The sequence below is a fragment of the Micropterus salmoides genome, unplaced genomic scaffold, assembly GCF_014851395.1.
Source record: "Micropterus salmoides isolate LMB-PRFRI ecotype aquatic unplaced genomic scaffold, ASM1485139v1 Ms_hic_scaffold_11, whole genome shotgun sequence".
Lineage (NCBI taxonomy): Eukaryota > Metazoa > Chordata > Actinopteri > Centrarchiformes > Centrarchidae > Micropterus > Micropterus salmoides.
In genome coordinates this window covers 33,715,105-33,742,261 of record NW_024040152.1, presented here as the reverse complement: position 1 = coordinate 33,742,261, position 27,157 = coordinate 33,715,105, and the positions used below count along the sequence as shown (strand labels likewise).

Here is a 27,157-nt window from a genome sequence, read left to right as displayed (position 1 = left end):
ACTGGTTGGTTTATGATTTTTCTTTTAATAGGTATCTAATAATTATATATATTAATATTTTATTGTGTGATAATTTCCTTATATTTTTGTCAGTGCTAATAGTTCCTTTTTCCCCTGTTTTTGAGCAAATTTTTCTCTGGCAGGATCATTCTCACTCCTGACTCGCTCGGTTAAGGCCCTTTAGCGTCGCTTTTAGACGTTTAGGGCTCTGCGGTCAAGCTAGTAATACTTGGCAACATTGCCAAACACCGCCCATTTTTGAAACGGCACGTTGTTAAAAGTTGTGAAACATTGCAATTTGGTTAGGTTGAGGCACAAAAAGTACTTGGTTAGGGTTAGGAAAAGATCGTGGTTTGGGTTAAAATAACTAGTATTTTTACGTATTTAAGGAATTTGCCTCCAGTGTCTGGTGGCTCTCAATACAAACACAGTTCCAAACACGCTGCTTAACAAAGATAAGCATGGAACTATTATGTACACAAGTGGGTGAAGAAAATACAAACAGGTAACATTAGAAAGTGCACATAGTCACATAAGTTTAAGATGTGATTGAAAGGGGCCCACAGATGATCACCAGCAAATGTCTCTGTGCTATGTCGTAGTGCTGTAGTCAAGACCAAGTCTAGACCAAGACCAGAGTTTATCGAGACCGAGACAAGACCAAGACTTTTAGGGGCTGAGAGCAGTCGAGACCAAGACCGAGGGAGGGCGAGACCGAGTCAAGACCAAGACCAGTTCCCTGCATAAAATGTGGAACGAGATCATAGGTACTTCACAAAGTGATCTGAAAATTCACTTTCCCATTAAAACACCCACATACAAATGTAAGCATCGCAGGGAGGGGGGGCGGTCGTTAATTAGGGTTATTGGTGCCATTTGAAGCAATATGTTTTACTTCCAATCAAAGTTAGGATGTTAACAAATTAGACAATTCAAAAGCAATTTATTGATATTCCCAAAGTTATGGTCTTGAAATAAAATCCCGTGTCTCAAGTACTATAACACTACTATGTAGTCATTTATTTAGCAAATCCGTGATCATGTTATGTAACCAGATATGTGATGGATTCCCATTGTCATCTATTCGTAGCATATCTGACACATTAACACCCCCTAACAGTTGAGTAAAAAGGGCCACAAACCCTATCAAAGTTTTCACTTTACCTTTTCAGAATGTAAATTATCTTCTCCAAAGCATAAGAACTACTAATTTCCCTAAGCTCTTGGCTCTCCCGTGGATATTCTTCCATGATAAGGCAATCGAACACTTCCATTTATTTCTTGACATGTAACTCATGTACACTGATGTAACCTATGTGGTGTGTGCATCACAATTGTACTCAATTGTAGCAATCTTAATCTCCTATTCCCAGTTTGTCTGTGTGCTTCAGCACATATCACACCCCAGTCATCCAAGGAAATATCCTCCTGTATAAATTCCTTCCAGGCTTTTAGCTGGTCAGTAGAGGATTCAGGAGCCATCAAATCAGGACTCTATGTTGCCCAGCATCTCCTCCTCCTGTTGTATCAGAGCATTATTCAGCCCATCCATTCGTACAGTTGCACCTGCTTCTTTAACATCTTACCCGTTATTAATGGGGCAAAACTAACACGCATGACCAACACCGCCGCCAGGATAATTTATCTCCCCACACCCAATATAGAAGACTTAAACATGAAGGCACCCGTTGCAACCTCAATAGCACAGGACATCAAACACCCACTCAATCATCATCTTACCCTACAGCTCCAGCGCAGATACAGAGCACTGAGGTGAAGGAGGGCTGGCTTTGGGAAAAGCCTGGTCCCAGCAGCCATTGTCACCTTAAACAACAGGCTTCACTGGACGGGCCTGAGAGTGGAGTGTTGTCTGTCATTGTATGTTGTTACTGTATGCTGTTGTTGTCTGATGTGTACAGTACTGTGAAAATTAAATTAAATTAAATTCTAAAGCCAAAGTCAAAGATGAGTTAGAAACCAACATTTCAACAGTCTGCAGTCTGCCCTTTACTATTAGCATCATCTGTTTTCAGAGATCAATCATTACATTTTAAAAAGAAGTGGAGGAGTTGATAAATGATTATGGAATGCAGTTATAAATCTTATTACTTGTAAATCTTTTAAAAAGTGACTATGCAAAAGATCATATTCAGTACTAGTAGTAATTAGGTCAATAAACCTATGTCAAAATGTAATCTATTGTACTGTAAGTATACAGTAGGCCTACTATTGGTATTATCTTGAGTTGGGTGGAGCGTCTGGTTGATTGCAACACAATATCCACACAGAAAATACAAACAGTAAAAGAAGCATTAGTACAGAAAATGACTGGTGCTGATAATTATATTAATAATAGAACTAAAACACTATAAAACACATCCACCCATTTACATGGACCTGTTCGTATTCCTTTCTCCCATCCCGGGCACATTATGTGATAATTTAACCCATGAAGTTTCAAAACAGTCAATATTGGCATGGATTTTGTAAGTCGTTTGCTCATTTGTCTATTGATGGGCTTTCATGTTATATCCAATTTCTTTACTTTTAAAGAAGTTAATGTCAGTATTCTGAGTAGTCATCCATATCCATTATTGCAGGAGGCATTACTCCTAAAAACATAAATAAAACAAAACCAGAACCTTTCCATAATACAATCCTACTATTTTTTGATGAATTTCTCCGCATGACTTCCATATTTTGTGCGCTAGTTGAGCCACAAGTTGAGCATGTTACGCAGGCTGTTAGTTTAGCAAACCGGCACCGTTTTTATTTTATACAAAACACTATATGTGGAAGTACAAAAAAAAACATTGACATGAAAATCCATCAGGAAACTACTAGAACCTAAATCTACAAGTGAAATCCTATCAAAGGGGAAAAAAGAAGACCACTTTTCACATGATTTCTTTTCTTGTCTCTAACTAATTCAGCTTACCCTTATTCAACCAACATGATTTCGCCATGACCTCTGTTTCTGAATCGTATTGTTGCTGTCATCATTTAAAAAGCGACCTACCTCCACCCATTGTTTTCATCAGAACCAGCTGTGTCATGTTATGGATCCATGATGAGCCTATGGGTCATTTACATTAAGATTTTAAGATAAAGGCTCAAACCTCTTCAGATCATCACTACATGCATCCAGGACCCCTCCTGTTCATGAGGCGAAGCTCGAACAGCCTGGCGAGCAGCAGCAGGGACAACTGGGAGCACAGCAGCCTGCTGACAAGCAGCACAGACACCTCCCCCATACTCTGATTAATGCAGTCTAATGAAGCTAAATGAAGATTGATAGTCATCAGGGACAGAGACAAAGAGAAGGGAAGGATCAGGAATAATACAGAGGCTTGTGAGACTGAGGCAGAGGAGGTGACAGTGGCTTCACAAGCTGCCTGTACAAAATGGGGAAATTAAACCTGTGATAGTAGTACAGGCAGTGACTGCATTTAATGACCTGTTGGAAATACATATATACTCTCTTTGATATCTCAGATTGACAGACAGACTGACTGACTAGCCTTGTATATTCTCCCCCTTCGAAAATACTAAGACACTTTAATGGTATCTCATTTGACTGCTAGCAGATGATATTCAAGTTTACATCTCAGTTAAGCCCCAAAACACAGCTATACTGTCAGTTTTAAATAACTGCCCAAATTATCCAGACGGGTTTCTCGTATAAATATACTGCCGGATTTGCGCGCAGCCAGGGGGCAAAAGCGCTTCGCTAGCCGGTCAGAAAGCTGTACCGCGGTAATCAACGCTGATTACGCATTGTTTGTAAATTCTTGTTGACTTAATAATAAACTGCCATTTCAGAGATGGATCCGTTTGTTTGTGTTTCATTTCGCATATCAATATAACATGCGTGACCGTGCTGCAGGTTAGCGAAACCGGACGTAAATGTTGTTCAAGTCAGCTACTAGCCAAAAGGCTAATGGAAGAACGAGGGAGAGAGGCGTTCTTTCCACAGCTGTAAGTGCTGCCTTTAGGCCTAACTGTGTCACACTCAGAGGTGCAAAGAACATGGTCTTCAGTAAATCTCGTGAGACCAGCAAAAAGCTTTCAACTGCGAACAATTTTGTATTAAAGCATCTGCTAAGAAATGTGAAAGTTAGCCTGTAGACAGAAACTCTTGGCAGCTAACGTTACCGCCAGTGAAGAGTCCACTCGGCTGGACAGAGTGGCGTTAATCAACGTTTTGTGTTTTGTAAAAACACTGAATACTTCTTTTATAAATGCATGTGAAAAACATTAACGTTAGTTCAAAAGTCGAGGCACTTGCTTGATTTTTTTTTTTTATCTCAGACAGTGGCGTTAAAAAACGTTATGCTTTGTAAAAATCATACTCATTGATGCTGTTATGAATACGCGATCAGTTAAAATGTCGGGAGGGACCTGCTTTGTTTTTTTGTCATTTTTAATAGCTTATATCCATAGCTCATATGATGCAGCATCCTCTAGTCTGAGAGGCTGCAGTGTTTTCAGTTCGGCTGCTTGTTGACTCCTCAGGTTAATTATTGTTCCAGTAAAGTGGATTCATTTCTAAAACGCACTGCTGAACAGGTTCCCCGTCACTTTAAGGACGGGGTGCGGTGGTTGAAAGTAATTGTAAGTAAGTAACCAGTAAGTAGGAAAGTAATATTGTTGCTTTTTAAATGAGTAATAAGTAAAAAGTAAAACAATTTCTGAGTAATTTGCCCAACACTGCTGCTAGATCTGTCGTATAAACTGAGGTGCCGCGAAGGCAGAGTGCTGCTTTCTGCCTGCTGGTTGCGTGTGCATCTCTGTGATGTTGCACAGAATCCATAGTCCATAAAGAACTTGATGGCAGATTACAGAAGTTCTTATTTTCAGCTCCAGTTTTGTCCCTAAGATAATTGATGGTCTTGGGTCTCTTACCTGTTCTGTTAAATCCTCCATAAGAAATGTAGGTGCCCTATGAACCAGGCTCTGACTCTGGACCAACATGTTAAGCGTTTAATTCACCTGAGAAACATTCCAAAAGTCAGACGCTTTGTGTCAAGATAAGGTGGAAATTATTCCTGATTATTGTAACTTCCTCTTCACTTGCCTCAGCAAAACATCCCTGCATCGCGTGGATGCACAATGCTGCTGCTAAGCTTTTTGACCAGGTCCTCCAAAAGTTCTTGTGTGATGCCAATCTTGATTTCTCTTCACTTGTACCCCATCAAATTCAGAATTCAATTCAAAATTCTTGTGATGCCACACAGAGCACTGCGTGGTCAGGCACCTGCTTCCATTAGAGATCTACTGCAGCTTGACATTACCGCCAAGTCTCGAAGGTCCTTCGACCTTTTTCTAGAAAATGGTCAGTTCTTTGACGCAAGGGCCTCTGAATGAAAAAGCTTCAAAAAACAGCTAAAACAAGCTGATCCAAAATACATAAATGCTTTTCAATGGTTAATTAAGAAATTAATAAGACAGCATTAGAATTCAGTGTCTGCTGAAAGAATTTTATCACATGCTACAGTAGTGCTGTGGTAGAAGTGATGATATTTGGTATTGTATTTCATGCAATCATAGAACTTGGGTTCTAAAAGTTTCTCAGAAGTTCCAGTTTTGTGATGAAAACGTACATTGTATTGATTTTCTTTAGAATGTCTAAAGTCTGGAACTAAAATTAGGAAGTAAAAGTGCATTTTGCAGATTGTTTGTGTTTTCAGTGCAGATGAAGAAGATTAGGCAAATAACTTGTTCGCTCATCTTTTTATCTCACTCAAAGTCTTCAGGAAGTTGGACTGGCCCTCAATGATTTCTTACTGATTGAATGCAGCCACGATTGTGCCTGGACCATTGGGCAAATAGTACCCTCAGAGAAGGGGCCTGTCTGGGGCCAGGAACGATAGTTGAGCAACTAAATTTAGACTTTGGTTCTACCAGTAGAAATGTAGATAAAGGCTAAATGTACTGCATTTATATGGAGCTTTTATCTAATTTGCCTTTGACTGACCCTTTAACACACACACTCACACACAAATGAGTGCAAGCTAGCATGCAAGGCACTGGCCCAATCTCAGAGAGCAGCTGGAGTTTAGTGTCTTGCTTAAGGACACACAGCGTGTGAACAGTAGGAACTTTACCACAGCTGGTTTGGTGAAATTTTTGTGTTCTTGAAATGGGTTCTGGGCTCCTGGAAAAGTGTCTGTGATGGCAACATATTAATATATCAAATTATTATATAATAATTAAATAACATATGGCTCATGATTTGTTCAACAACAGCCCTTCATATCTTTAGATGTTGTCCTGAGAATCAGCAGAGTTTGCCAGTAGAAGTTTATATAGTAAATACTCCATTAGAATGAAGGATGACTAACAGCTGGGAGGTGAACTAAGTATGTCCATTATAGAGCTGAGAGAGCTGCCAAGCGCTGAGTGCTGTGTCTATCAGGGCCCAAGTACTAATGCAGGCCGACACCTACTCTTTGTTCAAGTCAATGTGATATATGTTAAATGGCCTGACTACATGGGAATATAGGCTGCATATGGTAAGGGGTACTAAAAGGGTAGGATTAGCAATTTAAATACCTTGTTCTGACTGCATGTGAATGGGCCACCGGGGAGTAATGAGGCTAACACCCCTCTTTTCTTCAGTACGACAATCTGTTTGGTGCACAAGATGCTACAGGCGAGTATTTCCTTCATTCCCCTCTCCATCTTATGCTTCCTCTCGTACTTTCAGTGACAAACAACATGTTCACACACATACAATATGAAAAAATGCACATACTGTTATGTATCCAGCCACAGCAATGTAAGTTTTGTGCAAGTATACAGTCGCCTAGGCATGCATGAGGACACACATAAGCGAACAGGCAAATGTGCTCACGCACACACACACACCCAGCAAACCTTTAAAGGGAGCACATCAGTCAGGAAATGCAATCACCCAAAGCAAATATAGCCTACCTCTACTGTTTTTGCAAACAGCAAAACAGTCACTCAAATTACCTTCTGTGGCTGACCAGCAGAGCATACACAAACAGCAGCGAACGACCTTGCCAACACTCACAGTCCCTTTTGAAGGCAGATTTCTGATCCAAGGGTTTCCAAAGATACCATATATGTCAAACTGAATTTTGGGGACATAAAGAATATCTCCATTTAATGACATGGTGCAGCCATTAAAACATGGCGTCTTGGGTTTCAGTATTTCAGCCGACACACAACGTGATACAGTAAAGCAGTGGGGAATAAGACCATTTTTAAGCTACTTAAAGAGAAATAATATTGTGAAACTGGATATCAAGGGTAAAGTCATATAAAGGCTATCATGGAACCACACAAATCACTCAGTGAATCTTTGATTCCCGGATGATCCACCAAACCTGCACACCATACCACCACAGGACGACGGTGATTCTATAGTATAACTGAATAAATCCTATGAAAAGACCCAAACTGGCGACGCACCGATAAAGGCTGAACGATTAAGCGATTCTAAAGGACGCAATTAGCTAATCGTGAAGACGGCGATTAAAATGCAGGTTAATTAAACAGTGATCTGAACAGTCATGCAGTTACAAAGTCATTCCGTTGTCGTCCTTGTGTGACAGGCCTGCTCGCCAACAACAAGCGCCATGCACCTCGTGTTACAGTCTTACTCACCAATCAGAGCGGACACAGGGCGTGTACAGTTTACAACAACAAAAACTAAACTAGACGCAAACGATGGCTACAGCCGAACAGACACAGGCAGTGTCGCAGTTTTGTCCGGAGTCAACTCACATTGAAGTGTTTCTGCAGCGGAGCGTTTAGCCCTTTGCGGTAGACATGTTGTTAATTTGTACTTTCTTTTGCTTCAACTACGGATAACAGCTCTCCGTGAGCCAGTTTTGTGCTGCTCTCTGCAAGCTACATTTCCCACATGGAGTATTTCAGAATATTTTTTTGCTGACTTGGTTGAAACCACGGTTAAGTAGCTACATAGTTAAATTATTATTATTATTGTCTGTTTTAACTGTGTTTCTTGTTGATACAGGATCGGGAGCCTGCACAGCGTGTTTTATTTTGAAAATCGACTGATTCTCTATGCTGTTCTGTGTCTGACTTCCTCCCCATTTATGTGCTCTGCACTGCTTGACACGGTTTCTGTCAAAAATAGACTGGCAGTGAATATTGAACTTTAGCTAAAGCTAAAAAAAAAAAAAGGCTAATCGAATCTTAATCCCAATATCTGGCACAAAAATCGCAATTCCATTTTTTCCCCAAATCGTTCAGCCCCAGCACCGATTATACTACCAAGTATTGTGTATCCAAAGTCTGACATCTTATTGCTCTGTGTGGCTTTGTTGCTTTGTCAAGAGAAACAAAGTGATTTAAGATAGAGTTAAGAATTAAGGTATAATTACTACCAGACGTGGTCAGAGCTATCGTGCTAAGTGAAGGTTCACTCAGTCAAGTGTTCAGTCAAACTTCAAAATGCTTAGTTGAATCTCAAGTCTACAAACAACAAAATTAACAGATATGAGACAACCAAGAAAGCAAGACAATATAAAGCAATCATATAATATGCATACATACAAACTAGGGCTGACCCCTAATAGTCAAAGATTCGATGGGCGGAGCCTGATTCGACTGTCAATCTCACAGTCGAAGCTTCGCAGCGAAACAAGGATCACGCTATTTTGGCGATATGGGGGTGCTCAACGTCTGATTTTACATAGAGCTAACAGTTTTCTCCCAACAACTTCATAAACAGCCAATTACAATAAACATTTCAACGTTTGATGTTGTAAATAAACATGTAAAAAGAATAAATCTTTCAATAAATGTTTTTAAAGTGCGTGAATGAATCCAACACTGTAGCCCTAACCCTGGGTCGTCAGTGCACATGTGTAGACGTAGCGTGTTTGTGTGCAGTGGCAGAAGAGAAACACTTGCTGAAGAGACGGAGCTCCATCTTCAGCGGTGTTGTGCCGAGTTTTCCGCACCTCGCGGGACTTTCAGATAATTTATCTCCGCTGATGAACCACAAAGAATATTTTATTGTTTTTAAATAGCCGGCTACTTGAAATAGACCCGCGAGGAACCGCGACGTGCACGCAAAACTCTGCACAAGACCGGTGAATGACAGGTGAGAGTGAGAGAGAGAGAGAGAGAGAGAGAGAGAGAGAGAGGTCTTCAAAAAGCCTCAGTTTAGCTGGAAATGTACAGTGTAAGTGGAATAAATAGAGACTGCAGCTCTGCAGCTTCTCAAGATTAAAGCGGAGCCAACATGTGTTTCCCCCGCCCCCCTCTCGCAATCACTGCGCACAAAAACACACGTGATTCGACTATCAGTCGACTACAGGCAGGACTTGATGATTTAAGTGGGGAAATATGTTTAAATATATTTAGTCAAGCAAAAATTGAAGGTACTTGTACTTTTCATTTTATGCTACTTTATACTTTTACTCCACTACATGTCAGAGGCAAATATCTCCACAACATTTGTATGACAGCTTTAGTTAATTTACACACTAAAATTTGTCAAACTCTTCTGTGCATGTGAAAAACAGAAGGATGCCATGCTACAAACATATAATGATCTCATAGAATGTGATGCATTGCCGTAGATGCTGCTGTAAAGTACTTCAACCTGAAACCTCTAAAAACCTGCAACACATATTAATGGAGCAGTTACATTAATCGAGGATATCAGATATAATAGTAAAACACTAACAGGGACAGTTTTTCTGCACAGTAAATACTATTACTTTAAGAACTGTGACTATATTTTACGGATAATTCTTACATACTTAAAGGTTTGGTTTTGAATGCAGGACTTTTACTTGTAGTGTTGCATTTTCAGTGTTATTACTTTTACTCAAGTAAAGGATCTGAACACTTCTTCCATCACTGCTGAGTACTACTATAAACCGAATGCTTTACACCCACCTTAAGTACATTGTTAATTTTGCTGTATATTCATAAGATGCCAATCATCTAAATGAACGTGGGTTAAATATTGTTGTCTTCTGTCACCTTCTAGAGATGAACTGTATTTAATTACCCCCGACGCTGCTGTTCCTACCAGCATAGAAAACAGTGACAATGACACGGCATCTGAGTCTGAGCTAAAGCATCCTCCAGATTTGCCAGAGACACTCACAGCCTTGTACGCTCAGACAGCAGAGAGAAATGTGAGGAAGCCTATCTCAACATAAAAACAAACATCCACCCTGATCAGACCGCCACAAAACTGCAGGCAAAGTCCCAAGACAGGCACACTCACAGGGCAGGCAGGATTACCAGCACAACATTTTATACTGCATGTCAAGGTGACCAGCTGCACAAAACCACCCTGGACAAAATCACGCGCTATCTTGACACCAACATCCAGGTTCCAGCAGTTGAATGGGGAAGAGACAAGGAGGAAATTGCTAGGGAGTGCTACACCAAAGAGGTCACCAAAACCCATCAAAATGTAAAGTTTAGTCTGTGTGGTTTTGTGATACGACCTGAAGAACTGCACCTTGGTGCATCGCCAGATGGGAATGTCGTGTGTTCCTGCTGTAGGGAAGAAGTCCTGGAAATCAAATGCCCATATAAATACAGGGAAGGCCTAAAGGGTGTCAAAGTCACTGAGGATTTCTGCCTCGACGAAACATTCCAACTAAAGAAGTCACACCAGTACTACCACCAGGTTCAACTACACTGTCAAGTACTGTGATTTTGTGGTGTGGACAACTCAGGGGCTGGTTGTAAACTGCATCCCAAGAGACAAAGAGCTCTTGCAGAAGGATTTACCTAAAGTGAAGCAATGTTTTTTATCTTTTATTCTGCCAGAACTTCTAGCCCACAGCCAACATCCTGCCCTTCAACCACCAGTACTTTGCAACACATGTGAAAAACCAGAGTTAGGTAAAATGATTGAGTGTACAATGTGCAAACACTCCTTTCATTATAGTTACAGAACTGGCACTACAGTCGCTGTAGATGAATACACCTGACTCACCTGTGTCTATCTTCACAGTAGATCTTTTAGAAGGGAGATGCATCACTCCATAGCTAAAATGGAGTGTGCAACACACAGGTGTTTTTAAAAAAATGAAACTACATAAACCTATTCTGGTACAACCCCTAAATAATATGATGAACCTGAAAATGAGCAAACTATGACTATTTTAAAGATAAATGTATGTAAAGGCCAAAGAAAAGTACATGCCTTGAGTGACATTGCAGTTCAATTTAGTTATAAGTAAGATGTGAATATTTTCTAGAAATAAAAATTACTGTAGGAATTATGCAAATTAATTTTTGAACTTTCTGTATTTGATCATTCTTTCTAACCAGGTTCTTAAAAATTTCCAGTCACAATTGATCACAGCGATGTATACCAAATCACAGATGATTCACAATTAATCACAATAGTTTAAAAAAACAATTCAATTCTCAAAGTGAGCAGAGTAATTAAGCATATAAATTGTCAGTTCATTGTTTTACAGACAGACACACACGTGCACACAGACATTTCATACACGACATACTCTCTCTTTTTCTGGGCACAACAGATTTACAGAAATTGAGCACTACACTCAGTCACCATGCCAACCAAGAGGCTATCCTGGGTATTCTCACACGAGACTGGATAAATCTGCTTCACAAGCAGGTAACTTCAAGTGGTGAAATTTGGTATACGCTAAGTGGCACCATAAGCAGCAAGTTGATCCCTGATCAAAACTCTGCTAAGATTTCATTTCTTGCTTTCAAGTGCAAAAATCCTGATTTAAGTGTTATCTGCTTATCTGACATTCTTCCACCGCAGCCTGTGGACAGAAACGAAACTGCAGCAGCAGGTGTTATTCACACCAGGTACTTAACAGTGTTGTTATGCTTGTAGTTGGACCAGGTTTGGGCTTTGGCAGTCAAGTTAGTAGATCTCTCTATGAATCTCTCTATGTAGTAAATTATACAGCTACATTTCATAAAATGTCACATGAAACGTTTGGGCAAAGGACAGCACCCTTCCCTGGCCATTTAATAATTAATTTCAATAAGTTTGCCATTAAAAGCAACAAAGACCTTAAAATGTTTGACACTGTGCTTTCAGAAACTTTGTACCTCTGTTACTGAGCCCCTCAGTTTCACAAGGACCATTAATAAATGATTGTCCAGCATGAGACTTTCAGTCCGCACACTGTTTTTGACCGTGGAGAATGAGAAGCGTGATTTCTGAAGCTCCTCTTCCAGTCTTTCATTCTCCTCTTTAAGTCTTTTCTAGTGTTAATTTTGTCAGCCATTTTAAAATTTAGTCTTAGTCCTGTGTCAAATGTCCTCGTTAGTTTTTGTTATATTTAGTCCACTGTTTAAATTTTTTTTAGTCAAGTTTTAGTTGACTTAAATTCTGGGTTTTTCAGATTTTAGTCAAAAGAAAATATTTTCTCACTCGTTAGTATAATTTTGATTAGCATTTTGGACAATCTCTCATACCAAAATAGAGATGTGATTCAAATGTTTGCTTTGTTCTCATTTTTATTGCAAAGGAGACATTAATGTACCTCTATTCCCAGGTGCTTAGCCTTGATATGCCGCTTCAAGTTCATAGTGTTTTTTCCAAAAATCTTATAACCACATCAGTGTGCGGACTACACATAGCCTTCGGGGGAGCTCAGTTTTTTTTTCCCCTGATGGGGAGGAGGGGGACCGACTGTGATTCTTACTGCTGAATCATTAATAGCTGCATGCATGTAGGCCTGGGGCTTACTGTGAAAGTATCAGGCATGTTTGTCTTATTATAATAATAATTTATATTATCATATGTAGCCATTTTGCTACAATTACGCTTCACACAACAGCTATGTTGTGTTTGCGACCTGAACTTTCCTTTCTCCAAGAGGGAAGAATTTAGAAAGTTGTGTGGCACTGTGGGGAGCCCCCTACATGGATCATGTGTAATATTCATCCAGCCAGAGGGAACGATCAAAAACCATTCACTGCACACGAGATCGCGGAGAAACTGACCCGCTGCGTACGGTCAGGTGATCGTTCCCTCTGGCTGGATGAAGTCTGACGCTCTGCATGATCCATGATGATAGAGAAATATAGAGATTAATGGCAATAAAGCATGCTGTCAATATTTTAGAGACCCCCCCCAAAATATCACAAATAATGCTTTTAGGGGAGCTGATGTCTTATTAAAGGGAGCTAAGCACCCTGAACCACATTAATTGCCGTTCGATGTAATCAGGCACTCTGTTTTTTTGTCCGCTTCAGTGTATTTGATATGGGACCAAATAAAGTGCACCAAAGTGCCTCTTTCTCCCTCGCATGTTGTGTTCATCACCAGAGTTTGCATCCTCCACTGTACAGTAATGTTTTCGCCCCAGTCGGCCAGTATTCAGAGCACAGGAAGAAATAAATACAGCTGAATGAACACACTGTTCAAGTGAAAATTTAGAGGGAGAAAATATGGCCTGTGATATTTTGTCGTCTCATTACTGACAAAAAGAAAGAAACGTTTTTATTTTATGAATTACATTTTAGTCTTGTCATTTTTCGTCAACAATACTGCATGTTATTATAGTCACAGTCAGCATTTAAGGACATTGTTGCCGTCTCGTCTTTGTCTCGTTTTAGTCAGGGAAAAAAACATCGTTGACAAATGTATTTCGTTTAGTTTTGTCTGATAAAATAACACTAGTCTTTTCTCAAGTTGATATATTCAGTGTTGATTTGGTCAAACGTCTCACTGAGACTGTTGTAGGCTGCTTGAGGGACCATAGCCTCAGCTTCTTCCACTGGTTCCTCTGGTTCATCAGGATCATTATCATCAGCTGGAAGACATTTGTGAAAGACGAGACGTGTCAAAGACAAGTGACAAAGCAGTTTGATAAGTCAGAGAACATTGTACGGTGCATAAAACATAATTTGAATGTTCTTACCATGGCAGGAAGCCTCTTGCTCCACTGTTGAACATTCCCTTTTTCTCTTCCTTTCCAGCCGTAGAAAAGCAGAACCAAACAAAGACATTTCCCCAGCCTGTCATTCTGCTGTTTATAAGAAAACACAGTGGGGCCAACGTCAGGGCTGTCTTCATCCATAGAGGCCTCTCCTACAAAATAATAAGATGTAATTAAAGCTAATGTCAGCCTAATTTACTACCTAGTTAGCTAGCTAGCTACCCTTTTGTTTGGCTACTAACTGGCAAATGTAACTACTTGAACACACACCTGACACATGATACGTGCCCTTCTACTTTATCCTCTCCCTTTCTAACTATGACAACTGTTGAAAGGGAGGCGACACCAACAGCTTTTGTTTATGTTAGCTAGCAATTAGCTCACTGCTAGTTATACGACTAACAAAGTTAGCTAACTAATGAGCTAAAAAAAATGAGCATTATGAGAAAAATAATGGATGAGAAATCTTTAGATACGTAACCAAACCATAATCCATACCAACAAAAGAAAATAGTTTATTCAGTCTTACCTGATTTGAAGTGTGCGCTGCATGCGCAAGCATTTTTGATGATCGTTTCTGTCCATTCCACTCGTTTTATTGCGTTTAACCACAGCTATCGTGGTTTTTTTAGTCTAGCAGTGGCAGCAGGGGATAAAATTTAAAATTGCCTGTATTCCCTCAATTCTGGCTTCCAACAAGAAGAAATTTTAAGCTCCTTGTGTAGTGGACTCTGTGCTGGTTTGTATTGGCTGCTTCCACTTTTCCATTTGTTTTGCCTCCAGTTAACGCCGTGATGAAATTGTGACGTTGGCACAAAAAGGGTCTATTCAACCTCTTCTTAAAACAACCCACTCTTGATCCAGAGGTTTTGACCAACTATAGACCTATATCTAACCTTCCCTTTCTCTCTAAGATCCACTAAACAAAATTATAAATGCAATCCTTTTGTTTTTGCCCCATTCATCAGCAGCTGAACTCAAAGATCTAAGACTTTCTCTGTGAACACAAAATGCCTATTTCTCTCAAATATTGTTCACAAATCTGTCAAAATCTGTGTTAGTGAGCACTTCTCCTTTGCCGAGATAATTCATCCACCTCACAGGTGTGGCATATCAAGATGCTGATCAGACAGCATGGGGATTGCACAGGTGTGCCTTAGGCTGGCCACAATAAAAGGCCACTCCAAAATGTGCAGTTTCACTGTATTGGTCCAGAAACCAGTCAGTATCTGGTGTGACCACCATTTGCCTCACGCAGAGCAACACATCTCCTTTGCATAGAGTTGATTGTGGTCTGTAGAATGTTGGTCCACTCCTCCTCAATGGCTGTTCGAAGTTGCAGTCAGGTCGAGACCCCAATGAAGATGACGAGCATGCAGATGAGCTTCCCTGAGATTTTTGTCTGAAACACCTTTGGCTTATGGTAGAGAAATGAATATTCAATTCACAGATCAGCATCTTGATATGCCACATCTGTGAGGTGGATTGATTATCTTGGCAAAGGAGAAGTCCTCAGTAACACAGATTTTGAAGAAGAATTTAGAGTGCATCATAGCACAGAGGCAGCACTTGTGAAAATTACAAATGATCTTCAAATTGCATCAGACAAAGGACTTGTCTTTGTACTTGTCTTGTCAGATCTTAGAGCTGCATTTGATACCATTGACCATCATATCCTATTAAAGAGACTGGAACGTTGAATTGGCAAAGAGCAGAGCATAGTTCCTGTGCTCTAAGCTGGTTGAAGTCCTATTTATCAGATCAATCTCAGTTTGATTACGTGTTAATAATAATCCTTATTTGTAGAGCACTTTTCAAAAACAAGTTACAAAGTGCTTTAACAAGTGTAAAGAATAATACAAAAAAAAAACATGAGCATGAAAATTTTATATAAAATTAGTAAAATACAATAAAATAAAAGGGATAAAATAAAGTCAAATAAGATCGGGAAAAGCTCTCCTATAAAAGTATGTTTTAAGAAGGGACTTAAAAGAGTTCACTGACTCAGCCGACCTGTGTTAAGGATGAATCCTCTATGAATGCCTAAGGTAGTCACAGAGTTTCACAAGGATCTGTTCTGGGACCAGTCCTATTCACCCTATATATGTTTATTTTAGGCAATATTATCAGGAAAGACTTTCATTGTTATGCAGATGATACTCACTTACTTCTATCGATCAAGCTAGATGACACCAGTCAGTTAGCTAAACTTCAAACATGCATTCAGGATATGAAAACCTGGATGACCTGCAATTTTCTTATGTCAAACCCATTGTACTTGGGCCAAAACACCTCTGAAGATAAAGGTACTACTCAAGTAAAAGTCAAAGTACTTGGTTTTCAAAATACTTAAATAATCAAAAATGAAAATACTACACATCAAAATCTATTGATCTTACAAAATGCACTCTATCTTTTTAAATTAACTCAAGACAGGTCTGAATACAACATTATAAGTTATAGTGAATCATAATAAGGAAAATTGAGTCGCAAGAACACAAGTGGATATTTCCTTTATGTGAGGAGGATAAGTCTGAGTTACTGTTCTGCTGTTGTGGTAGTATCCCCTTCAGACCATCTGACAGACACAGAACCCCATTTGGGACTTTGGGTATGTTAAGATGAGACATGCACATCAGATGAGACAAGGAGGCTGAAAGAAACCAAAACTAATTACTAACTACTTCTCAATTCACAATCTCACCAAAAATCTACACGTGAACTTCAGCACCTCTCATAATGTGCAGCTCACAGTCCCAAACACAGCAAAGTTACCTTCAGTTTTCAGATGTTTATATCGCAAAACCACCCAGTGGCTAGTAGCTGGTAGACTGGCTGTGACTCACAGTCCAAAAACAGAGCTGCTGCACAGTCATACCTGACACTACAAAGCTCTCACTACAATCCTCCCTCTGTGAGAAGCCTGAAAAGAAACCTCTAACTCAGACCTCATAAAGTCTGATAAGACTGGGGGCCATTTTGTGGAGCAGCAACTGTTCCATTAGGGTCTGAGCTGCTTGTATCTGATGCTGGCTGCACATCTCTGGTTGAGGCTGCCTGTATTTGACCTGGGAGATTCACTGCAGCTGCACATTAACATTAGCCTACTGTTATCTGCTGACATCAGACTGTGAGAGAAAAGAACACATGATTCGAGCCGAGTCGGCTTTATCAGTTTTACGTTTGTTTTTCAGTGCTGCTCCACTCAGGTGCGCTGAACAGGCTACTAATACTGGTGCAAGAATGTAACGGAGTAAATAGTCGATATTTGGCTTTGAAATGTAGCAAAGTTAAAGTAAAAAGTTGCAACAACTAAAAATACTGTCTTGTCCCTCTCCTCTCATAGCTTTCTGCAGGTGTTTCTGGTTCTGGAGCTGAAGAGTCTGGATCTGTGGTTGCGGGTCACCTGCTGCCCCCCATGTTCCTGGACAACACCCGCTGCTACAATTTAAATTACTAGTCCTATTATTACCATCAATAATATTACTATAACCATCAGTCCCATTTTTCAATTTCTATACCACTATGATTTTACTGATTGGATTTTTTTTTTTAGATATTGTGTTGGCGGCTCCACCCCCACCCTCTCTCTCTCTCTCTCTCTCTCCCTCAGATGGCCACCCACCCTGAGTCACGGTCCTATTAAAGGTTTCTCTATCTCCTAAAAGGGAGTTTGTCTTTGCCGCTGTCACCACATACTTGCCAATGGTGGGAATTGTTGGGTCTCTGTAGGAATTTCTGCTTTCATAATAAAATTTAATTTAACTGAATTCATTCATTCACTGTATAAGTCTACATTCTCTGGGCAGAAAAACAGAAGAAAGTATCCAAGTCGAGGATATGCTTGAAGGATCTTTATCTGATCATAGTATAGTAGAAGACTCACTAAAGACATGAATAGCAAAATAGATTGATATTAAAATTACCTCCACTCATACCTGGATAAAGCAATACATAAAGGTTCAGAAATAAAATTGTTCTTGCTCTGGAGGTCTGTAAACCAAAATACACAGTAATAGAGCAACACTTGAAATAATACAGCAAAAGGGAATAGTCCTGACCTGAAGAACTATTTTCTCTAGTTTGAGTTGCATTTGCTAAAAACTACAGTGGCTCACTCTTTTAGGAAATTATAGATTCATGTATTTATTAGGAACCAATGGGCTTGAAGCTGAGAGCCACACTAACGCATTATTGGGTTTGGTCTTTTCATGGGATTTGTTCACAATAACAAAAATATAGAATAACCTGAAGCGTAGCCTTTAAATGGTTGGAGAAACATTAATAAGGGACACATAACTGCACAATGCTCTGACTCAAGCCTGGAAAATATCCACTGAGACTCACATGAACCTGACCAGATACAGCAATCAGATGATGAAGTGACTAGCCTTTTTGAATCTCCGGAACTTTGTAATGATGCTTGATTCTATAAACTATATTTTTTAGATAATTTCACAACAATCTGACAATGTTTCAAAAACATGTGTCATGTTTTCATTTTGACAATCAGAGCTAAAGACCAGCGACAGGCCACGGAACGATGCGTTCATCCAGGCCAGTGTGGGAAGGATCATGTTGAACTCTCAGTCATCTGTTGTACAGCCTGCTTATAATGTAAAACTATTTGTATAAACTGCAATCAAACATCTGTAAATAAATAAATATAAAGACTATTTCAGAATTTCAGCAATTCTCTATCGAATGAATACCATTAGTCTAACTTTAGCGTCATCTTCTATTTCCTGTAGTATGGTATCTACTATATTCCAGGCAGGTATTAAATATGTCTTTCGAGTAAGCAAGCTTCAGGTTTATTAAACTGGCATTCATTTAAACAGCATGTTGCTCAAAAGCCCTGTTTGCAGGAGACATAAACCCTGTAGGAATGCTTACAACTCTCTCTCTCTCACTGTGAATGAAAATGAATGAAGAGCAGCCTTTTGCGTGAGGTCATCATGTTAAATTGTCTGCCAGTTGTAATGCTGCAGGTATTTAACTTGCAGAATAACTTCTAACGGTGTTTGTAACAGGATTATGACAATATGCTGCTGAGTCCCTGTAATCAAATATAGCACTTCCTCCCTATTCCTCCCTTTATTTATGTTTCACCATCTTCTGCCTGCTGGACATAGCCCCAGGATTGTCCCTTTTCAGTATTCTTCCTCATGGGTTACCCTCAGGGATGTACTGTAGCGTAAACGCACCACAATACAGTTTACACAGCTTTTAATTTGCAACAATAGAGTTTATAACATTTTATAAAATCTGCACGCACGCACGCACGCACACAATTTGAGGTTGCCCATAGTTGTCAACAGGAAGTTGCATTATTCTTTAAGCTTTTCATTAAGTTATTTATTTAAATGAATGGTTATTATTCCGGCCCTCATGGCTGTGCTGTGTTTATTTATTTTGCTTGACTGCTTGTCCTTGTCATTTCCCTCAGTTGTTTGTTATGTCTGCTGTTTATTGCTGTTTTTCAGGTGGTTGTCTGCTGTTGAGCAAATCTGTCTGGCACAACATGGCATCCAGCTCCTCATACTGTAAACCAGGAGGCTGCAGGACGGGACAGGTTCAAAAAACAAACAAACAAACTTTCTCCTTTGATCTGGCTAGTTGAAATCACATGTAATGCCTCCAAAGCACCAATAGAGGGCACTCGATGACCATAACTGCCTGGCACACAACTGTTTTGCTTGTAAATAAACTCTCACCGGTCACTTTATTAGGTACACCAGTTCAGTTGTTAACACAAATAGCTTATCAGCCAATCACATGGCTGCAACTCAATTCATTTAAGCATGTAGACGTGGTCAAGACAACCTGCTGAAGTTCAAACCGAGCATCAGAATGGGGAAGAAAGTGGATTTAAGCTGATGATACACAGAGCAACTTTTGGAGCAATGGTGCTGGGCAATGTTGCCGTCAATTGTAATGAGTAAAGATTACTACCGTAATCCCCTTCCCCCATCACTGCGCCACCGCTATCCGTTCAAAACATAGTCGGACTTGCCACCAGCAAGACTGCCCAGCAACATTGCTCAAAAAAGTTGCCCTGTGTATTTCAGAAACTGCTGATCTACTGGGATTTTCACGTACAACCATCTTGAGGGTTCACAGAGAATGGTCAGAAAAACAGCTGTCACACTAATTAGTAACTAAAGCTGTCAGACAAATGTTGTGAAGTGAAAAGTACAACATTTGCCACAGAGATTTAGTGGAATGGAATTATAAAGTAGCATAAAATGGAAATACTCAAGTACTACAAGTACCTTGAATTTGTACAGTACTTGAGTAAATGTACTTAGTTACATTCCAGCACTGAACTTGGCTACCATGACATTTGTGAAGGACCAAAAGGAAGAATTCAAAGACTCCTTCATCCTGTTGTTGCCTGTTACAGCACCTCTCACTGCAACACTTAAAACTGCATCACTTTGTCATGTTAAGAATTTATGATTTCACAGCACAATAACTTTCAGTAGCCTGTAGGCATAAAAGCTTATGTTTTGCTTATGTTTGCCTCAGCAAAACATGGTGTGTTATAATTGTAGCATACATACCCATTGGAGTGCCAACCCCGTAGGCTTTGGAATCAATGAGGCCTCCAATCTGGGTAAGGTTGCAATTGCGCTGCGTGACAAACTCAATGGTGGTGGACTCCATGAGGAATGCGTAGTCTGAGGTGAGCACACGATGAATGCCTTCCTCAATGTTCTTCACCATCACTGAATGCCTCCGACTGCTCATGAACTCCCACATCTTATCATACGTGGAGATCTTGGTTTTCTGTAGGGAGACAGAATGGCAATGTGAGTAAGAAAATACTACTACCATTAACTACTTAGACATAGAACAATCTAAAATTAAATGATTTCACATGTATAAAGTTCTAGGTTGCAGGTTAATAGAGATTTATTTTTCTCTCAGCAGTTATAATGTTCTGACTATCTTAGAGAAACAATGGCAGAACAGTCACTCACGTTTGTGTATAGAGCTCTATCAAGGCCTGCAGAACCATTTACATTCAATCATTTTCCAAATTTCATTATAAAAACATGTCATTTGCTGCTCCAGCAGCATTATATGCTTTCTGTCTGCCTCAGATTTTGTATGATCATACATCTCTGAGCTCTGTGCTGCTGCTATAACCTATAGAAGCAGCGGTGTTGTCAGTAGCAGTGTGCCTCACTTCTACACCTGTAATCGTGGAGAAAAATCCAAGAGTGCACGACTCTCTAGGGGGGCATTTTTGAAGCCATTTGAAACCTAATTAAGTCACATCTTCAAGGTCCTGCCCGCCATTATTGTGTGTAATGACTTTTTGTGGCTGGTCGATATTTTAGATCAACTGGGTGATTTGCAGAGTGCCTATCAGAATCTTTTGCAGTCACCCTCGACAAATCAGGCGATTGAGCATGCAAGCTTCAGACTACTGATAAGGGAAGAGAGCGGTGGCAGTGAATACACGGACAGTCAGATAACCACCTACGCTGCAAGTCAGGCAGAAAGCCGAGGTGGGCTTCCCAAAGCCTCCACACAGGGATCTAGAGCTGATTACGCTTACACCATACAAGGGATTTTGAAAAACACAGCGAGTACACACAATGAATAGCTGTCAAACCGAAATAGTCCAAAAAAATCCATCCATAGCATTTCATAATGTCACATCCTTTTTGTTTAGTCAAACTGGATCAAAATATTCTAGCTCTTTCAATAACTAAAAAAACCTTCAGGTCCAAAAATGCTCCCCGCTGTCTTTGTCTCAAGTCATCATCTGTCTGCCTCTATTGAAGAATACTGTATACCTCTTCTTTTCACAGTACCCCTATTTCTGCAAGGACTGCTGGTTAATCCCTTCTTCATTGAAATGGCTGTAGATTAGCTATGCTTTACAATCTGCATTTTGTTCTGCATGTCCTTAAACCATAGCTCACGAGAGCTGAAAGCCCCTCCGGTTGTATGTTAGCAGAAGTGAGAGATGTTGGGTGATGGGAAATAAAGAGCCAGCCAAAACCACTATCAGTCTTAGTTAAATCAACGTGGTGAGTGAGTAATCATCTCTATTACTGCTTGAGTAAATTAGGTTAGGTTATGGCTTCTGATCCTTTAGTTTGTAAGCAAATGAGCTTTCAATATAATCTGTTGATCAGTTGATACAGTTTGGGTTTGTGAAGGCAAATTTTTTAATATTTAATATACTTAAATTAAGACAATTGTAATGCCAGAATATCATCAAAGTCTCCAAAAAAGACCTTCATATGCAAATTATTTGCATTAACATTTTCATTTGCATTAGAAAATACATTTTGTAGGAACCGTAATGCTGCAAAACGTTGCAACAACAAATAGTTAATATGATTTCCCTAACATACTCTTGGCAAGTAGAGCATTAATACCACTCTCATGGCTGTATTCAAGCATTTGAAAGGACTTAATGTTAGTGAAAGACGATGATCTTGGCTGAAAAAAGGCCTAAGAGTCTAAAGCCGCAGCAATATGGCATCACAAAATCCTACTATTTACTATCTACATACAAAGGCTAACTTGTCTGTGCCAAGTTGTTGGGACATTCCAATCTAAGACAAAATTCAACCTGGTGTTGGCACTAGAAAAAAGAGTCAGGAGATCATTAAAGTCACTGGGATGTATTGTCTGGAAACCATGAATGTCTTTATCAAATTTTGTACATCTGTTTGGATGTTTTGCTGGATAACTGATTGAATTGACCTGCTGACTACAGTCAAGATATCTCACTTAAAACCAAAACTGTCAACATCAGAGAGGAAATAGCAAGGATTCACCAAAGTCTGTAAGATTAACTAACCCACTTAATATTTCTCAAGAAATTTGAGTCTGGAGTGTAACAGACATTCCCAGCCATCCCCAGCACCACGTTGCTAATGATGTTATTAAAAAGTCAATGCTGACTTGCAGTTAAGATGGGACATGTTGACTTGTCAATATTAAGCCGAAAGCACCATCTTTCCTTAACCAAGTGATTTAGAAGTTTAGACCACAACAAGTGGGACCCAGGAGTTGTGTTTTGTTTACTCAATCATACACCTCAAGCTCCTTTGTACAACTTCTGCGGTTTAAAGGAGACCTATTGTACTGCATTTCCAGTCCTACGTTATACTGTCTCTTCATGTAGGCCTTCATTTCAGCCTCTGTCTGAAACAAGCTGTAGATGCTCCTGTCTCTTTAAGGCCCCCCCGCTTTCAAAGCCCACTGTCTTCTGATTGGCCAAGACCTGAAGCATGTTACCAGGCTGTTGTTGCAGCTGAGCTGTGCACTGTAACAAATTGCTGTAGTGCATATAGTAGAAATATGAGGTAACTTATTAGTCATTTTACAATGTTTAACTGTATGTTAATGTTAGTACCTAAACCTAAGTCAGTGACTCCTTGCTTGTCGACCGGCTAACCCTACTGCTGTGGTAGGGTCAAACTGATGGATTTTACTGTTTCTTGTAGAGCAGCTGTTAGCACAGTTTCTTTTCCTGTGATTATGCGATTTCAGATGTTTCATTGGCATCAACCCAACCAACGGCACCAAGATGGCAAAGCTGGTCAGTCATAGAAGTGAGAAGGTGCATGAGAAGATGAAGAATGATCTCTTGTCATATGTCTCCTTTCTCCTTAGGCGAATTATGGACTTTAAATGGCTTTGAGTGTGAATCAAATGCAAAAGATTCGGACAATGGACCAATGATCAGTGGAGCCTCTAGGTGGCCTCTGCCCTGGTGTGATTTGTTAAAAGGCTCTGGTGCATATCAGGACTGTTTTTCACAAAAAAAATAGTTCCAAGATAGTTAGTGATATGGTCTCTTTTAATTTTATAATCAGTATTAATGCTTGACAGATTTGAATTGCATTTTTGTTAAATATTCAAGTTAACATATTTTATGTTAATGTAGGCAGACACTGATATTAGGAGTTTTTCAGAAAAAGTAAAGTCACATCATGTCCTGAAAACATATAGTATGCATTGAACAACTGTATAGAATTTCAATAATGTTTTGTTGCAGCTTTGATTCTAGGTTTATTTAAAAGGTGAAGATAATCTAATGCAATGTTGATGGAGTTTGGATTAAGAGCAAGCCGGTTTTCATTTAAAACATTTCACCGTATGCATAATTTGCAAAGCTACTAGGTAGAACACAAAAATTTACTGTAAAAGGAATTCTACGACGATTTAACAGCTATTACTGGCAGTAAGATAATATTATACTGTATATTGGATTACAAGTAATTGCTGTTTTTCTGTTAAAACAACAATAAATTGCTGTAATTTATATACTGCAAAAAACTGTAAAATATATCCTGTAACATACTGTAATTTCTATTTAGCAGTATTTACAGTACTTTGACACCTTTTTTTGCCACGTATTTACTGTAAAAAATTGAAAACCGGCTCCGTCTAGCACCGATGAAAACAGAGCGTTCAGAACGTCCAACACTGTAATATTGTAGATAAGTCATAAAATATGAAAAGCACATTTTCCTTTTAATGATGTCATGGATTTTCCTGGATTGGGGAATAGTTGACAGAGAACATTATCTAAACATTACATTTTTCTCCTAACTTTATTAGGCAAAGCTAATTACTTATACACAAAAGCTGACAGACAAGATTGACAGAAGACAGGGTTGTCCTCCCTGGTAGTCTGACAAGATGGAAAAACCTCTGTGAAAACATTTAAAATTCATAGGATACTTAAACTCTTAAATGAGACCCAAGTTATTCAAATCAGTGTTTCCCACAAATAGACTTTACTTTGACGAGCTGCCCAGGTATAATAGTTACCACCCAGGTATATTTGGCTATGCATTTTTGCGTTTTGCAGAGAAAAACAGAGAGAGAGAGATATCTGGTATCACGTTTCAATACGCGGACATGGTGGATATTTTACAAGCACGGACCCGGTAAAGAAACAGTGAACACACCAGTGCAGATGTGATTCGGTACGTTGGTTTCGATTGTTTCGATAGGCTAAGTTATTAACAAGCCTCCTCCACATGTGGTGCACCTGCTGCTGGAAAAAAGGTGGGTGGAAAAATTCAAGAGTTCTGTGTCCTTTTTAGCAACTTTATAACACATACTGCTGTAGAAAGTCAACAGAGCAGACACATACAGTGTGTTTGCAGCAGAAGCGTAGGGGTGTGTGTGTGTGTGTGTGTGTGTGTGTGTGTGGTGTAAAGATAGCAGATTCAAGTAGCAAGTAAACAGTCAAATAAAACAGTGAAATAAGAAAGAGGAATTTCACCATTTTAATCTAAGTACAATTAAAATGGGGAAATAAGAAATAAACTATTAGAAATCAAAATGCAGCTCACAACCTAGTATTGGCCGCTCCATTGTCAATACTGTCATGTTTATTATTGAAAGACCATGAAATGCCTACAGGTGAGCTCGCTGCAGGCTGTTGTTCAGAAATATTGACAAAAATATAGACCTTTCCACAGTTCCAACTTAATAATATTTAAGTACAGTAAATGCAAAAGTCACATAGCCTACTCCAAATAGTTTGCAAATACCAACCTGTCACAGAGCCAGTACCTCAACATCCCACAGTCCCTTCTCTTCTTAGTGCTTTCCAAAATAAGCTACACCAAAAGCTACACCGATGGTTGTCCATGTTTGTCCACGCTTTGACCATAGAAATTTAGTGACTGGTTAAACAAATTAGATCTTTTTACAAAAGGTCTCTCTTTTTCATTTCACTTCAGTGGACGTGCTTTACAAGGATTGCATTGCAGCCCTGCAGCCCTGCAGTGCGCTTTGCTGGACCAATTTTAAAAGATGTTGTCCCAATTAGTCAGATAGACACAAAAACATGGAAAAATAACATCCAGATTAAAAAAAATGCCAAAGTTACCCTTTAATATTTCTGATGGTTCTCTGTTATTTTGTCCGCAATAAATGTCTTTATGTCCTAGCTAGTGAGCAATTTAGACATTCTAATAAGCATTTAAAGAACAAAAGCATTTTGCTAATTTTCTATTTTATGCAGAAAACATAGATTTAAATTCCTAAGACAAACCTAAAGTCATTAGATTCAGATAAATCCCATGTCAGAAAGGGCTCAGTAAGCATATTTACAGAGGGCAGACTCATCTAACATGACAAAGTTGTTAGAGATTCAAGACTTCACTTACGTTATGATTTTCATCAAGAAGAGTGTTGATTACTGCATGGTGCTTTTCCAAAGTTCTTTAAAGAGTACAATCCCTTTATTAAACTATGATGATGAGATGGAGGGTTTAAATCCAATGGGAAGTTAAATAACAGGTGACTTACATCACGTGAGTTAGGTCATGTGACAATCAACCTATTTTGTGATTTAGGTATGAGGACATGTTGCTCAAAAGGTGTTATTCGTGTATTCAACAGGGCTTCTCAAAGTTTAGACATTAACTGCTGGTGAGTACTGTGTGTTGTTGCTACCGAGTTTACTCAATGTTACACGGGAGAATTTGCTATCAGCTCCTAAATTGCAGATGTCTCATTTTCTCTAGTGTACACAATTGATACAACTAGTGTAAATGTAGTTCCAAGAATATATCTGAATCAGAGTATAAATATACACTTACTGTCTGGGCCTGTATGCCTCTGTTTCGTGCTGGCCCCATAACAAGAGATGTAACATTCAGTTGCTAAGGAGGTGAAGATGTCGTTGTCAAAATGTACAACGAAATGAAACAAAAAAAACAAGTATTACAGAGGTCATAATATGTTTTTGGCTTTTCCCCTCTCCTTCATTGAGTTATATACCTTTTTTGTGCATGTAACAGGTTTGCAAAGTGAAAAAGCCCAAAGGGAGTTCCCATCTCCCACAGAAAACTCTGCTCTGAGCTGCCTGAAAACAGCTCGTTTGTAGTCCAGCCTTTGATTCCGCTTTGCTGCGAGGTCACAGCAAAATGCGCGTCATAATGCTCGCCTAGCGGCTAGTCCGACACGCTCTCAAAAACACCGGAGGAGAAATACACTGAACTGCAGCACACAGCAACAAGACATCCACCTGCTGCCTCTCCTCTCCCTTCCAAACACTAGCTACCCTCCAGGCAGTCAGTGGACATAAAGTTGTTCCTGTGATGTAGAGACAGAGCTCAGTTCAAACTTTATGTTAAAACTCTTGCTCCAGTCCATGTTGCTAGGCTGGTAAGGGGAACATTAACAGCTGAACCAAAGCAGAGGGTGTTTCTCCAAACCAAGAATGCAAAGAACAGACTTGTGTTCTT

The 27,157-nt window shown here is 39.5% G+C and overlaps 1 protein-coding gene across 5 annotated transcripts in view; it reads right to left on the bottom strand.

Moving 5' to 3' along the window:
* The window catches only part of grik2 (glutamate receptor, ionotropic, kainate 2), a 296,366-nt gene that overhangs the window by 24,117 nt on the left and 245,092 nt on the right, over positions 1–27,157 (bottom strand). For 4 of the 5 annotated variants that reach the window (XM_038712327.1, XM_038712330.1, XM_038712325.1 and 1 more), the window contains one exon: positions 20,477–20,702. In XM_038712327.1, the coding sequence (XP_038568255.1) occupies positions 20,477–20,702 (226 nt within the window). Of the gene's footprint in view, positions 1–13,364; positions 13,785–13,892; positions 14,063–20,476; positions 20,703–27,157 lie in introns of those variants that run through there. The other variant, XM_038712329.1, reaches the window with a different exon arrangement.